Source organism: Neolamprologus brichardi, chromosome 12 (genome assembly GCF_056152115.1).
Source record: "Neolamprologus brichardi isolate AB-2024 chromosome 12, ASM5615211v1, whole genome shotgun sequence".
Lineage (NCBI taxonomy): Eukaryota > Metazoa > Chordata > Actinopteri > Cichliformes > Cichlidae > Neolamprologus > Neolamprologus brichardi.
The window spans coordinates 31,046,482-31,062,003 of record NC_142115.1 but is presented as its reverse complement, the minus strand read 5'-3'; the positions used below and the strand labels follow the sequence as shown (position 1 = coordinate 31,062,003).

Below are 15,522 nucleotides of genomic sequence, written 5' to 3'. Positions count from 1 at the left end.
GCGTCGCACGTAAGTTGAACATATCACTTTTGTATGAGTGATTTTGTATCCATAAATTCATTTTAACAAACTGCAGCACTATACGCATTTCACATTCTTGTCTATATAGCAGTGTCTTCTGTGAACATAATTTTGACTAAGTTGTGTCCTACACATTTACAACATATTGCTTCGTCGAAAAATGGAAAACAACCACTGCTGAAATGATGGAAACGCCCAAATTGTTACTAATTTACAGGTGATAAAACAAAGTTTTATCCAAGAAAACTTGAGTAAAGGTCTGACATGATCATGATCATGCAATGTGCCCATTTCATAATAAAGCATAATTTTATAATATAATTTGGATAATAACATATGGGTACTATTTATCTATGTATGCAGACGGTGTTGTTGCACGATGCTAGCAGACAGTGCATACATGCAACTACATAACCAAGTGGCTGGCATAGTACATCTGCGCAGTGTATGGCCTTGAAGGTCCCGAGGTCAAAATGGGATACGCCCCCAAGGTTGGATAAGAATGACCTGTAGGACTTCCAGATACCGCCGTAGTAGTTGAGAACAAGCAGAGGAAGGAGGCCGAAGCGATATATGTAGCTATACCAAAGTGATGGCAAATTCAACTACAGAAGCTGAAGAAATACCAATATAGCTCATTTTAATGTTTTAAGTTATATCCTAAGAAATTGCCATTTAATCCATGAGTTTAACACAGTGAACAAGATATTTATTAGGAAAATGCCTAATGTGAAGTGGAATGTAAAACAAGCATTTTTTTGTACCTCTACACGTCATGGTAATTCGTGTTTTCTGCGGAAGTTGACAGCGTTGCTAATTAAAAAATACCCACAACGACGCAACGTGCTCACAAAAAAAAGAAAAAAAACGCGCTGGTGGAGAGATGCGGGAAACTTCGGGAAGGAAGCCGTGAGTGCGTCACCGTTTCAATCCACCAACCAAGTGATAAAAATGTGCCCGTTTTGGCCCGAGTTTGTTTACGGTGGGGCACGCGCAGCTAGCAAACACTATTGGTGTGCTAGCTTCACCTCAGCGCTGATACCTGGGCCAGCTATCCGCTGATGTTTTACGTCAAAACCGTGCTAGCCCTCAAACGGGCGAGGGCGGACATCCACTTTAAACGGTTAGTCTTAAACCGAGCAGTACGTTGCACCGTGACCTCCAGTTCGACAGCCCAGACGGAGCATGACGGTGTCAGAAGCCGCGGCGGGTCAGAGTGTCCCGGACTGTCTGGGAGAGGAGGGAGAAGGAGAGAAGGCACCGCCGCCGCTGCTGCTAATGAGATCTCCGTAGACTTTGAGCAGACCCGGGAGGCTTACAAGAGCAAAGACTCATTAGAGCTGCTCAGAAGTTTGGTGGTTTTCAAACTTTGTTCATATGACTTCCTGGTTGATAAGAACAAAGAGGTAATGAGGCGCTATCTCACCGCACAGCCCGGCAATTTAACATGAAGTATGTTTGTTAATGTGCCTTTAGGTGTTCAGATCACTTTCTGATTACAGTTTTTTTAAAAAAATAAAGTTAAGCATAAATACTGAATTCTATGTGAAACGTTCGCATAACAAGCAAATGAGATGTCACAATCAAAGAAAACAGGTGTAAGCAAGTCACTGGACGATAAATTGTATAGTTTAATACAATATTATATACTTATTATTAATATTATATATAATTGCTACTATGTTATTTTTTACTAATAGATATAGCATTGACAGTGATGTTGACAATTTCCTTTCAAACAATATGGGAATATTCCCATTTATGTCAGCCATAAGTAGCGTTGAATGTAAACAAAAGTTCTGTTAGCTGATCAAATCTGAACCATAGGCTGTATGTAAAGTAATGTAGACAGGCCTAACAGTTTCCGCTCCACCCTTAAATGCAATGCACACCTCTCAAGTTACAACCTGTTTTTCAACTATCCAGTCCATGTTACATAACCTCAGCTGTCCTGTTATTGTAGTGTACTGTTAGCATACAGGCTGCTGTATAAATCTATCAGGGCATTTTCCATTCATCTAAGACTTTTAAGCAAATGTGTTATATACATGGAAGTAGAGTGCATTAAAACACATCCAGCATGGCACACTTATGACATATTTACATAATCAATGGGGACAATGTAAAAGACATGATGAAAGCCCAAAACATATTAGAATTACTAATCAGAAATGTAATGTATGTAATGTCCTTCCCTTTTTGCCCAGGTAATGGATCTAGCTAAGAAGATTCTAGGCCAGAAAACCTTTGACCAGTTCATGAAGATGACATTTTATGGTCAGTTTGTGGCTGGTGAGGACCACAATGACATCAAGCCACTGATTCAGAAGAACCACTCCTTCGGCGTTGGCTCTGTCCTGGACTATAGTGTTGAGGAAGACATCAGTCAGGAGGAAGCGGAGCAGAAAGAAATGGAGTATGAAAATTCTATTGCTTTACTTAATAATACAATAGACTCAATCCCGTTACAGTGATAACCATTGTTCCCTCACAGAAGGAAGGTTTTGGGTTTTGACATGCTTGTTGCCTAACGGGCACATCTTTGGGCTCAGGTTTTTTTTTTCCACTGTCCAAGGACATGCACCAGAGATGAATGTGTAATTCTAAATTGGTTGAAGGTTTGGAATGTGTTAGCATGGGTAATAGACTGGTGCCCTGTCCAGACTGTTCTTTGCTTCCTGCGCAGTGTCAGCTGGAATAGGCTCCAGCCCCCCCACACCTCACCCAACATCTGGTTGGATAAGGTCAAAGGTATTACACAGTGATGTACCAATATATTAGGCAGTATTTGCTTTGCCGACTGCCATCAGCTTATTAATTTTAAATGACCTTCAACTATTGCAGTGGCTATTTGCTGTGTCCTAATAATATTCTAGTCTTGATTTCTTGGATCCCTTGTCCCTAATTTGTTTGTTTTCACACCTGTACTGCAGCCCTGAACGTTTATCGAAACGACCCAGTGGAGCTGTATGTGAGAAAACAAGTGGTTGACGCAGCTGAATTGCACATTTAACAGTTTTTACCCTGCCAGCGCCCTGGTAAAATGTCGGTGTAATGTCTAATGCACCCATCTGAGAATAGAACAGATAATTGCTTACCCATGCAGCAGCTCTCACCTAAACCAAAGTGAGTAATTTCAGTTTTATGAACACTTCTGATTGGTATTATCTCCTGTTATGCTGTACAGGATGCAGGGCAATTGTGGACAGTGCCCGGACTTAACTTAACCTGGAATTCATTTGTGAGAACAGCTATAATGTGGTGAAGAAGCAAATAACTCAAAACATGTATTTCTTGATAATGATCTTTTTCCCCTGTTGCACAAAATGGGGAATACAAAAAAAAATCATCTATACTGTTTTTTTTTTTTTAACATATCAGTATTGACCTCGAATTTCACAGTTGGTTCAGTCCCAAAATTGCATGCAATTACTGTCAAAGACACATTGAATTCAGGCTATGCTTGTCTGTATTACACATATTACAGATTAAAAAAACAAAACAACATAAAGCAAAAGCACATTTTTTGCATTTTCTTGTAGTTTAATACCAAATATAGATGTGTTTTCATTGCAGCCAGGCGGTCGATCTTCATTACACCATGAATTGTTGGCATACTTGTGGCTTTCTAGTGTGGAATTGGCTGGCTGAAGAGAATTTCTCACTTGCTAGGTATTGCCTCGCGCAGCCCATGTGACGGGATTCCTAAGTGATGTGTGAGATGATGTAAACTTGGACAACAGTGCAAACCTTATGCAAGCAGTATCTCTGTGGGCAATAGCAGGACTTTTACTTTAGTTTCAGCTTTGGGCATTCATGCATTATGAGTAATTCATGAGTGCCATTTTGGTCCCCTTTGGAGATGTTCCAGAGACAAATCAGTAGAGAAAAGGGAATATTTTGATTCCTTTTTCTTTCAAGTAAAAATGACAAATGTACTTGTCAGATATACTTAGCAAAAAAGTTAATATTGAGGAAAAAAGACTGACCTTTTCTAACTCTCAGAATATCTCTAGTTTTATAAAGCTCAGATGTGATGACTAAATGGGGCTACCTCTAGTCAGGTATCTTATGGTTAAGTCTGTTGACATAGAGTGACAGCTGACAGTGATAACATCTTGAGCCAGACATAATTTTTTGTCATCCTATCACATTCTGTAAAGTGATAAAACTTCTAGGTAAGCTCTTTGCTATAAACTCCCTTTTATTTTAACTGCATATATTTTTTAGACCTCATCACTAGTAACAAGATGTCACGGCACAGCTTTGATATCCTTTGTGTTGGGGGATGCCTGCTTAGAAACATCAAGCGAGGTATCAAATCTGAGCCTAGAAAGATATTGTTTGCCAAACATACACCTTCAAACATTGAGACTGTAGGACAAGGCACATTAAGCCAGCTTGATCTGAGACAGCAGGTTTGACAAGCTCTCCAGTCATATGTCAAGATAGCAACAACATTAGTCAGTTTCTTCCAAAAGAAGGAAGATACTGTATAAGGAACAGAAGCAAATCCTGGCTTGATGTTGAACGCATGATATTTACAGTGACAGCCTTTAGATGTGTAGACCATCTATACTAAAAATACATTCCCAGTTTTACACTTTAGATTTGACAAATGCACGCTTTTGAAGGCTTGCATGCTTTTTAAAGCAGCTGGGTGCCAGTGTTTTGTGCTGGCGATAAAATATATCCCAAATGTGACACAGAGAGCGTAACACAAATGTTATTTGACACCGACACTGTCCACTGAAGCTGTTTAATTCAATTTAATTTTCTGAGATTTGGCGTCTTATTTTTTAGGGCTGAAAATCAATCAATAGTATCTAAACGATACCAAAAAAATGTCTAGGAAATAGTAAATGTCTCTCTTATTTTTAAGCATAAGCAGATTGTATATAAAACACTATCAAGCAAGGGATGGACAAAAGAAAAAAACAACATTTAAAATAGTACACTTTTAGACCATGTCAGATGGACTCCATTGTAGATTTTGCTTGCTTTTGACAGGGACTCTTTTTAGCAAAGTTAAAAGAATATGGCTCCCTTTAGTTTTCCTGGCTTTGAAGCCTCTTGATGTCTCTGATGTCCAGGATGCTTACTGTTTAGTCATCTGTTTGGTTACATGAGCTCCCCTGTGCCTTATGATGAGGGGGGAATAGGTCAAGTGTGGAGTGATGCTGCAACTCCCCTCTGCAGAGGGTGAGCAGCAGCAATTCAGCAAAGCATAAGTAAACACAATTGCAGCCTCGAGCATGCCACTGCCACAAGACCACAATGTTCACAGAAAAAAGTGCAAGTTTTCACATTTTTGAAGTTGCCTAAATTCATGACCATGATCTTTTATCCTTTCATATAACTTCTGTTTTAGCTCATGCGTGTCTGCTGCAGAGAAAGAGAACATAGGTAAGCTGCCTTATTTTTTCCCCTCATTTGTGGACAAACTGTACTGTGAGATGTAATCAAAAGTAATGATATGCAAATGTGTTTTTCACTCACAGGCAAGGACCACAGAGAGAGAAAATATCAAGCGCACAAACAATTCGGCGACCGCCGTGGGGGAGTGACCGGAGCACGCACATATTTCTATGCTGACGAGGCCAAATGCGACCAACATATGGAAACCTTTATCAAATGCATCAAAGCGTCTGGTAGGCAAACACAGGAGAAGCCACACTTGTCTGTGTTTGCATTGAAGTTGTAGTCTATGACACCAGACATCATTCTATCGTACCATCACACTGTGATCTTTAGCTTTTTATCATTTCATTTATTTTAATGCTATTTGCCGCTTGTAGGTGGGAGTTCAATGGATGGTTTTTCTGCCATCAAAATGACTGCACTAGGACGACCTCAGTTTCTGGTAGGCACTAAAGAGCGATGAAAAAGTCAGTGTAAGCTTTTAGTCTTGCTGAATGACACTACTTTTTTCTCTACAAAAGCTCCAGTTCTCAGAGGTGCTGGTGAAATGGCGGCGGTTTTTCACCTTCCTAGCGTCACAGCAGGGTAAAGATGGCTTGGAGGCCTTAGAGCAGAGGCTGGAGCTTACACAACTGCAGGTAATCATTTTTCTTTTTCCATGTTTTTCGCATTGATGAGTTATGGTGATACTTGTGTAATATGTGCTAAACATGTCAGGTTTTACATTTCCATAAATGCACAACTGGGATAATGCAAGACATGTTGTTAGTGTGTGTTGTGCAGAACTTTAAATCTCTGTGTTCTCATAGGAGTTCATGACCAAACTGGGCGCAAATGGTGACTTCTATGGCTGGTTTACAGGAAGGAAAGAGGACTCGACAGGGTAAGCGAGGACTTCTCAAATAGTTATAAAAGACGTGTTGCACACAGAGAAATATTTCATTAGTTGTGAAGCAGTTTTGCAGAAGAAGTAATTCATGAAAAAAAAATGGTATGGGAATTTTAAACTAATATTAATTTCATAAAGTAAATTAAACTAAAGAGGATATTCTCAGTTCATGCATTTGATAATTTATTTTATACAATGTTCAATACTATAAAATACGATCCCTTTAATATATGTTACTGCTTCTAGAAATGGAAGAAATAATCATCACTTTCCTTTCTGCTAACCTGACAAAATTCGGCAAATAATAAAAGTAATGATTAATAATAAAAAGGGGGTAGCTATAAATATGTATTTCACGTAATCTTTAAAAACATAATTATCCACAAAGTGGCCAGTATGACAAAAACAAAAAACAAAAAAACAAAACAAAAAAGATTCTGGTAAAAAAAAAAAGATACTGGTAATAGTTTCACCAAAACCCTGTTCCCGTAATACTTTCCATCCTTTTTCCTGACAGATGCATTGACATGCTTGACTGGAACAGCCTAATAGATGACAGAACAAAGATATCGGATCTGCTTGTTGTTCCAAATGTAGAGGTCAGTAGCATAGAATCCTGAAAAAGAGCGAGATTTTTTTTTGTTGGGATACAATAGATTAAAGAAAACAGTTTTCAAAATTAAAAAAACACTTTTAAAATATATTTCTACCATTACTCCTTGGAGACTACAGTTGACTTAGATAATACTGCTCCAAGTTTGGCATGCTTTCAGGTTGTAGCAGGCAGGAGAGTTTTAAGTGTCAGCTGCACCTGCTGAGCTAATTCTGACTTCTAAGCACGTCATTCAAATGTACTGTAGCTGCCATAGGTTGTTGTTATTGATCCAGTTATTTTTGTCCCCTGTTGTAATATGTTCATTTCAGAAGCAACTGGAAAAACTGAAGCAAAACTAGTAATTAATTGTGATGACATTTAAAATAAGGATTTCATTACTAAATGGTCATTTGCTCTCTGGCTGCTATAGTGAAAATGAAGGGCTTTTTGCAGTTTAAATGTTCTTATCTCAAGTTATTTTACTATAACCAGACCTTGAACACAATCAGCTCAATTACACAAATAGTAAACAGCCATTTGGAGTTTTATTTACTTAAAAGTCTGCAACCTTTAACTGCAGATTTTCTGCATCATTCATTGGAATTTCTAGGGTGAATTACTTAACCCTGGGTTAAGAAGAAGCCTGGATCAATTGTGTGTGAAGAATCTGGGCATGTTAAACTGCATACATCTGTGGTTTTGAAATCAGGCCAGCTCATGGTTGGATAAAGTGGGAAGACTAATAGGTGTCATGCTGTGTGATATTTGGTTTATTAGTATCTCACAGTGGATTCTCTCCTGGGTTGTTTTCATAGCTAGGTAAGCTGGAGCCTCTGCTGGGGAAGTTCACTGTAGAGGAGGAGCAACAAATGAAGCGGATGTTACAGCGTGTAGATGTCTTGGCGAAGGTAATTACATACCAGCCACAAGGACTGATTATCATACATGAACATGCCCACACTTAGAGGCAATTTGCTGTTAAACTACTATGAATAAACACCTATAGATCAACTATATGTGATTAGTAAGATGTTTTTATGTGTATTGGTTAAATGAGATTTGTAAATCTTGTAAATACAATATAATTTCCATAACTATATAGCTACTATAGTCTATAAAAGCTGCACTGGTATAATTATAATTATAATAATAATTAAAAAAATTACGGGGATTATTATTATTACTGTGTTTTAATGTCACAGTGTTAAGAATCACTGATTCTTTTGTTTCATTTATTTAATAAAAAATGTTCATTAATTCAACCTTGAAAACTATTTTAATGAAACTCTAGGATATTAGATGATATTACACCAAATTAATGAGATCTTTCATGTTTCAGCATGCCCTAGAGAGTGGTGTTCGTTTGATGGTGGATGCAGAGCAAACCTATTTCCAGCCAGCCATTAGCAGACTAACGCTGGAGATGCAGAGGACCTACAACGGAGAAAAGCCTGTCATTTTCAACACCTATCAATGCTACCTAAAGGTCGGGGCCTACACAAAAACAGATCTTCAAAGCTGCAAACTTCTACTAGTGCCTTGCTTATGCAAAATGTTTCTGTGGTGAATGGGAGGATTGTTATTGTCACTGAGTGATTAAATCCATGTTCTCAGCTCACAAAGAAACCCCAAGTTTTGACAATGTGCTTCTTTAGGTTAGTAATATATTCAGTGTGTTTGAAATAGATCCAATGAACAGTTGTTGAAAATAGCTAAAAAGCCCCAAACAAATAAAACCAAAACAGATGGAGATTCCTCTCTTTATTAATGAGATCCAGTGACACAGCCGTTGTAATTTTTATCGAAGAAAACATGCTGTGACAGGTCCAAATGCCAGCATGTAAACAGATTTCTATTAGTCAGCCAAGCTGGGCTGAAAGAGTGACGCGACAAAGACGAGAAAACAATAGTGGTGGAAATATGGTGATTTATTTTTTTTGTGTTTTTCTCAGCATTATTATTATCATTATGATATCAAAAGTGCATAGGTTCATAATAGTTGTACTTTTAGAATATTATCTGTTGGTTACAACATAACTACAAGGTTTATTGTGAGTGTTTTATTTTTTATGTTGCTGGCATTTACAGTCATGAAAAAGAACATTTTCACAGAGCTATGTGCAATCCTGTGAAAAACCAAATACTCCTCATAGTTCAATAGTTTATAGAACCGCCTACAGGAAAAACTTGAAGTCATTATTTTCTGTTTGACTTCTGCAGTCTCTCACATCATTTGGAGGAATTTTTAAACATTTCACTATGCGGTTGTTGCTTTGGTTCACTTGTGGGCATTTGTTTATGCACAGGTCTCGAGTTGATTGAGAGGTGAATACCTTGATTCTTATAAAATATTTTCTTTTGTCCTTTGGATCCAAGCTAACTAATGAGCTCATATCTAAAATCCTTCGGCATACGTAGAATACAAGGTGTCCAGGTTCTGTGGCTGCAAACCAAGCCCAAATCATCACCCTTGGCCCTGCCATTGTGCTGATATGCTGTGGTGCTATACACATTGGACAGTTGTTTTGTTTTACAGAGTTTGTCTTCCATAGTTCTTTTTTTGTTTTTTTACACATGTCATTTTATTTATTATGTAAAGGTAGATAGGACAGGTAACCCAGATTAAGTCGACTAATCCTTCTGTAAAAATAAAGCAGGTATATCATTGCACATTTCTACTTGTAATAAACATGGAAATGCAGTCAGCTCTGTATATAAAACATGTTTTAAAACTGGTACGTAAACTTAGAGGACTTGATTTTCATGAATCGGTGCTCCTCCTTTTTGTTCTGCAGGAGGCCTATGACAATGTAACTATGGATGTAGAATTGTCTCGACGTGAGGGTTGGCACTTTGCTGCCAAGCTGGTGCGTGGGGCCTACATGTATCAGGAGCGAGAAAGGGCCAAAGAGATCGGATATGAAGACCCTATTAACCCTGACTATGAGTCAACCAATAGGATGTACCACAGGTAAGAGCCAAGGCTTGTCGGTCTGTTTGTTCTGCATAAATCTACACATGTAGAGTTTGATTGCTGTTTGCCAAGCTCTCATTTTTCATATTCAGAGAGGAACAGTCTGCTTACTGTAGTTTTTTTTTTTAAATAACAGAATTAAATGGTCAGCCTTTTAGGCACCGGTTAACACCACAGAGGACAGAGTCTTTTATTTGGAGTTACTGCAGTCTTGTTCTTATGGCAACAAGCTTTCGTCTCAAGAGTTTGAGAAGATTTTAATGGAATAATGTAATCAATGAAGAAAAAACTCAGGATGCTTAATTGGATACAGTATAACATGAGGTGGATTCAGAACATGCAGATGGTGGTTATGAATATGTGTATTAATATAGCCTTACTAACAGAGAAACAAATGAACAGGGCCAGATTTCTGTTTACATACTGTGAATACTTGATGTATATAGAGATTTTTTATGGAGTATAGGTTTGTAAAAGTAGTCCCACACCTTACAATAAATGTGATCTGCTGATGAAATTGATTTATTTCAATGTGCCATGAAACAGTGTAAGCACAATATAATAAAAATGCATATTTTATAGTGAACAATATAAAAGAAGTTACTAATTCCTACTTGAAAGACAAACAAACCCATTATTATGACTACCTAAATTGTCCCTGTTGTGTGTCATGTATTTGTGCAAGGTGTTTGGACTACGTGTTGGATGAGATTGCACTCAACAGAAAAGCAAATGTAATGGTGGCTTCCCACAATGAAGACACGGTGAAACACACCTTAAAAAGGCAAATATTATGCTGTATCCAGTAACTTGAAACTATTATTCTTTCATACAAAATTGCATCTGTATAAACATGCTTATATTTTTATCCTCTCTCAATCAGAATGAATGAGCTGGGTCTCATTCCCACAGAAAACAAGGTATACTTTGGTCAGCTACTCGGCATGTGTGATCAAATCAGCTTCCCACTAGGTAAGAAAAGTACAGAAGCAGAAATTCACAACCATGCAATGTCTAGGTACCAATCTGTCTTGTCATAAATAGTAAGAATAATTTTGACAGTGCCAGCCATACAGGCCATACACCCTGTGATGCTTTCAACTCTTTCATAAGACCTTTAAGTTGCTCACACGTACCTCACAGGCCCCAAGGAGTGCACATGTAGAAGCCAGTCTGCATGACATATGAGCCGAGACACCTCAGTATTGAACAGTCCTCTTAACGAAGTGCCTCTGCTGGATCTCAGTGCTTTGTTTGTCAGTCAAAGCTAGACATAGTGGCGGCAGGCAGTTGTCTGTCAATGTGAGGCTGGAGCTGACATGGCCTTGACCAGTATTGATGTAAACAGACAGGCATGTGTTTCTTTGTTGCTTTCTTGAGGGATGGAGCAGCCAGCACTGCTTTTGAATCCTGAAACGATAAAGAAGTTGTTTCATAAAATAAAGCAGACTGGAGCTGAGACCCATATTATTTGTCCATCACTTATTGCACCAAATGTACCTTAATTAGTTTTTATAATTCCGTTTTCAGATATGCTGTTACTCAGGATGTGCTTGTCAGGACAGAGTTTATTGTATCATGTTATAATGTTTTGGATGGATTAGTTAAAACAACATTTATTTCGACAGAGCTAAAGAGTTAAGCCCTGGCAAAGCAGTTTCACAGTGTGCGAGCCTAACTGACAGACGAGAGGAAATCTTCAAATAGAAATGCTGTAAACTGAGGATGTCAGTGCAAATACTGCAGTCTTGTCTGATTACACAGATCGTAGCAAACATTCAGTGAGAGAAACCAATCAAGATGATGCTCATGCTGTGGTTCTATAGAGTTTGTCCAAAATAATCTGTAAAAAGTATACTCTCCTGTCATTTAAACTAGTCAGTCAAAATGATATTTTATGGAAAGGAATTTTATAATATTGAAAAATACAGAGAGAAATAGTTTTTGTCTACATTTATCAATCCCATTTTCTTTTGTTTCACTCCAGGCCAGGCAGGCTTCCCTGTCTATAAGTATGTTCCCTATGGACCAGTGAATGAGGTAATGCCCTACCTGTCTCGGAGAGCACAGGAGAACCGAGGCTTCATGAAGGGGGCCCAGAAGGAGAGGGAACTGCTTTGGAAAGAGCTGAAACGGAGACTTGCCTCTGGAGAGCTTCTTTACAAACCAGTGTACTGAAAAGAACAAAAGATTTAGTAAAGATTATTGAAGGTTTCTTTATCTGGTTCTTTGGGTAGTGTCCATTATCATAGCTGCCTGTGCCTCTTTTTTAAGCACGTCTTGTTTTACTCTATATTTTGAAGGGTTTTTTTTACTGATGGACTGTTTACATAGGTCACTAGTTTTTCTTTTTCCTACTAGTGTTTTTCAGCATTCTGCTCTTGCAGGGTTTTATCCACCTTCACTCCATTCACTCCTTCTGTTCTCCACCATAGGCATTTCTCATTTTGTTTTCCCACTGTCTGTAGAGCTCTAATATCCATCATATGGGCAACTTTACTGCTCCAGAAGGACTTCCTAAAATGTCAACAAGACTGGGCTGGGCATCTTTTTTATTGCTCTATTTATTTTCAAGGAGAACAGGAATCATAAGAATAACATGCTTGATATAAATGTTAGCAAAGTAAACTATATATGTATATCTACTGTATATGTGCTTCTCAGTACTGTACGTTTGTTTTTGAGGTTGCACTGACATTTTTAAAACAATACAAGTTTATGTGTCATGAAGAAGTATAACTGCCTCATCAAAGCACATCTCTCTTCTTTATCTTTGTTATTATATTCACTAGGAGAAGTTATATTTTTGCCCACAGTATGTGTTCTACACTCAGACTGAAAGTTTTCCCAATTTTGGTCAATTCATGTCCAAATTTTAAATCCAACTCTTAACTTAATTCAGATCAATCCCAGATCTCTTAACCATCTGTCTGCTCAGTCTCATAAGTAATTGTTAAACATATAGTTTTTAATTCTTGATCAATCTTTTTGATCATGAGCTTTGTAACTGTAAAGCAAATACAATAATATCAACAATAATTTCATCCTATTAGTCTTAAAAGGTTGATTAGCTATTTTCTTGGCTTTATCACTGAAGTGTATCTCAGTTATAGTTTCCTACCTATTAATAGTTTTCTTCCCTCTCTGTGATTGTGGATCTGTTCCTAGGATTAATAGGCTGAGTACTGATGCCATGCTGGTGGAGAAGTGAACGTTTAAATCTGGGTCTCTGTTATAGTGGAATTGTTGAGGCTCTTTCTCGTTGCTTGTGGCTTGTTGATGTGGGCACTTTCTGTCTTGTTTCTCCATCTTGACTGATCTACAGCATGCACTTATCCATTTGGGGTGTCTATAAAGCAAGCTAAATCTGGTCTCAAGAGGCAGAAAGCCCCCTGAATCTGGCATTGATATCTGTTTTTCTGGTCTGTCTGACAGACTGGACCTCTTACAACAAAGATACCTCCTAGCATGTTGGAGCACTATCTATTACATTAGACAACTCTGTGCAATTCTGATTTTTGACCATGTAAATATGTTTAACTCAGATTGTATTTGTTGAATTTGCATCTTACCAAGTATGCTTGTGAAATTGCTAAATATGTGAATATAAAGTATGTGAAGTCATGCATATTTTTGATCTTCTTGATGGAAATGCTATAGCTTTGAACTGTTTGTACAGCTTGAGTTGTTTGAGGTTTTAATTTGGTGACATATTCTGCTTGGTTATTGATGCACAATTAGTATTTGAGTCAGAGGGTAACCAAGCTTCATGATAATCATGGCCTTGTCATTTTATGAGAGCAGTCAGTGCTCTGTAGACCATCATTTAATTACCCATGATGCTACGCTCAATACAGATCACAGAAATTGGATGCATTAATCATTACTCAGAAGAAACTTTAGTGGCTGTTCAGTTTTACTGAGGCAGAGCACCACAGAGGTGTCACTGTTGCTGTGTCCTACCAGTTTAATTAAGAATCAGGTCTACTTTTGATGTAAGATGTGCCGTTGGGTATTTGCCAATAAATCCCTTCTTATAGGGTAGTGGAGTTTTTCTGGTTGGCATGAGTAGATTCAGAGGACACATTAAGAAGTGAAAAATTCTACCCAAGTTCTAGGTCAACAAAGCTCTAAGCACAGCAACGGTTTTCTCTACATTAAAAGCACACAAGAATGTAATAACATCAGCATAGACTAATTTACTTTATATAATGAATGTTGACATTGTATTATGCAAGATGTGATGTGTGGCATACATAACTGGCTTCTTTGGGCTGTTGTTTCTACCATTTTGGACCTAAGTTTGTGTCTTGGCTGTGGCCTTGGCTTGGAACACAACAGCCCAGGGTTTTTCAAATAATGACTACTTGCACTGTGACAGGTTTTGTTTAAATACATACAGAAAATCAATTTTCAGGGGTGTAACTTTGAAAAGTTTTGTTTTTCCGTAGAACAAAGGCTAGATTGGATTGTTGCCGCATTCTAGGCGTCACTTAAGCTCTAATCAGGATTTGTATGCCAATAGATAAAGTGACATTATGGTGGCTTTGAGCCATCCAAGAGTATTATGTTTTGGTTTGTTTTTATCTTTTGACAGCAAACTGAGAGATTAGTGGCTCACAGTGCACAAAATAGATAACTAGGCCAATGCACATTAACTTCGACATCTCTAATCATATCCTCAATTTTAAGATAATGTTAAAATTAAGAGGAAACTTTGGGGGGGAAGTGTGCAAAACGATATTGTAAATTATAAGTAGTAAAAAAAAGTCATTCTGAATGAGAAAGTAGGAAGAGTTTTTAATTTTTTTTATCTTTGTAAAATCCTTACATGCAGTTTGTCGTAACACCTGACACCTAACATTTACACAATTTTAATTGTCTGGTTCAGCCAAAAGTTGGCGAACTGGAAACAGTAAAATTAAGTTAGCTGTTTATAGGCTTAATTAGTTTGAAGGCCGATGAGTTGGCTAAGGTGTTTAAATTGTTTTCTTCTTCCATACAAATATTACTTAATAAAGTGGAAATAGAGAAAAGTGCAGAAAGAAGACTTCCAAGAATACACAATAGACTCTATTTCCTGACATTGCACCATAATCACAAGATCATTTCTACATGGCCAGTCAGAATGACAAGCACAGTATAACTCAGCATCAGTGAAAATGCTGCATGACATCTTGTCAATATTTTATAACAACATCTGAGACAAAGTTGGCTCAAATGTCTAACAAGGAGGAAGGGCTGTTAACTTTCTGCAAGACTCTGACATTTCCTGGTAAAATAATTGGCAATGCTTAACAAGAAGGTATGCATAAAATCCTAAGTAATTACAGAAACACAACAAACCAGAAACGTTGCTGCTTAGTCCTAATTAATGAATACCTCACACATGGTTCCTGAAAAATACTTAATAGGCTATGCTCTATAGTCTGCATCCATTTTACAAATGTACTTTGACATTGTATGCTTATTTGCTCTGTAGACGACCTTTAATAAATAGTTCAGTACATAACCCCTAGTGAAACAAACAAAAACAAACCAAACTACCACACAGTGCAGTTAAAAAAAGACTTTATTACTGAGATACATACACACACACACACACAGGTGTCAGTCATCATA

The 15,522-nt window shown here is 37.7% G+C and overlaps 1 protein-coding gene across 1 annotated transcript; it reads left to right on the top strand.

Moving 5' to 3' along the window:
* Positions 1 to 888: 888 nt before the first annotated feature.
* prodhb (proline dehydrogenase (oxidase) 1b) lies at positions 889 to 13,528 on the top strand. The gene is made up of 14 exons (XM_006803850.2): positions 889 to 1,427; positions 2,229 to 2,437; positions 5,393 to 5,427; positions 5,523 to 5,672; positions 5,820 to 5,884; positions 5,964 to 6,080; positions 6,252 to 6,325; positions 6,849 to 6,930; positions 7,742 to 7,834; positions 8,266 to 8,412; positions 9,722 to 9,897; positions 10,586 to 10,684; positions 10,784 to 10,872; positions 11,888 to 13,528. The coding sequence occupies exons 1-14, from the start codon at positions 1,083 to 1,085 to the stop codon at positions 12,076 to 12,078; spliced, it is 1,872 nt and encodes a 623-aa protein (XP_006803913.2). The 5' UTR covers positions 889 to 1,082; the 3' UTR covers positions 12,079 to 13,528.
* The last annotated feature ends 1,994 nt before the right edge of the window (positions 13,529 to 15,522 follow it).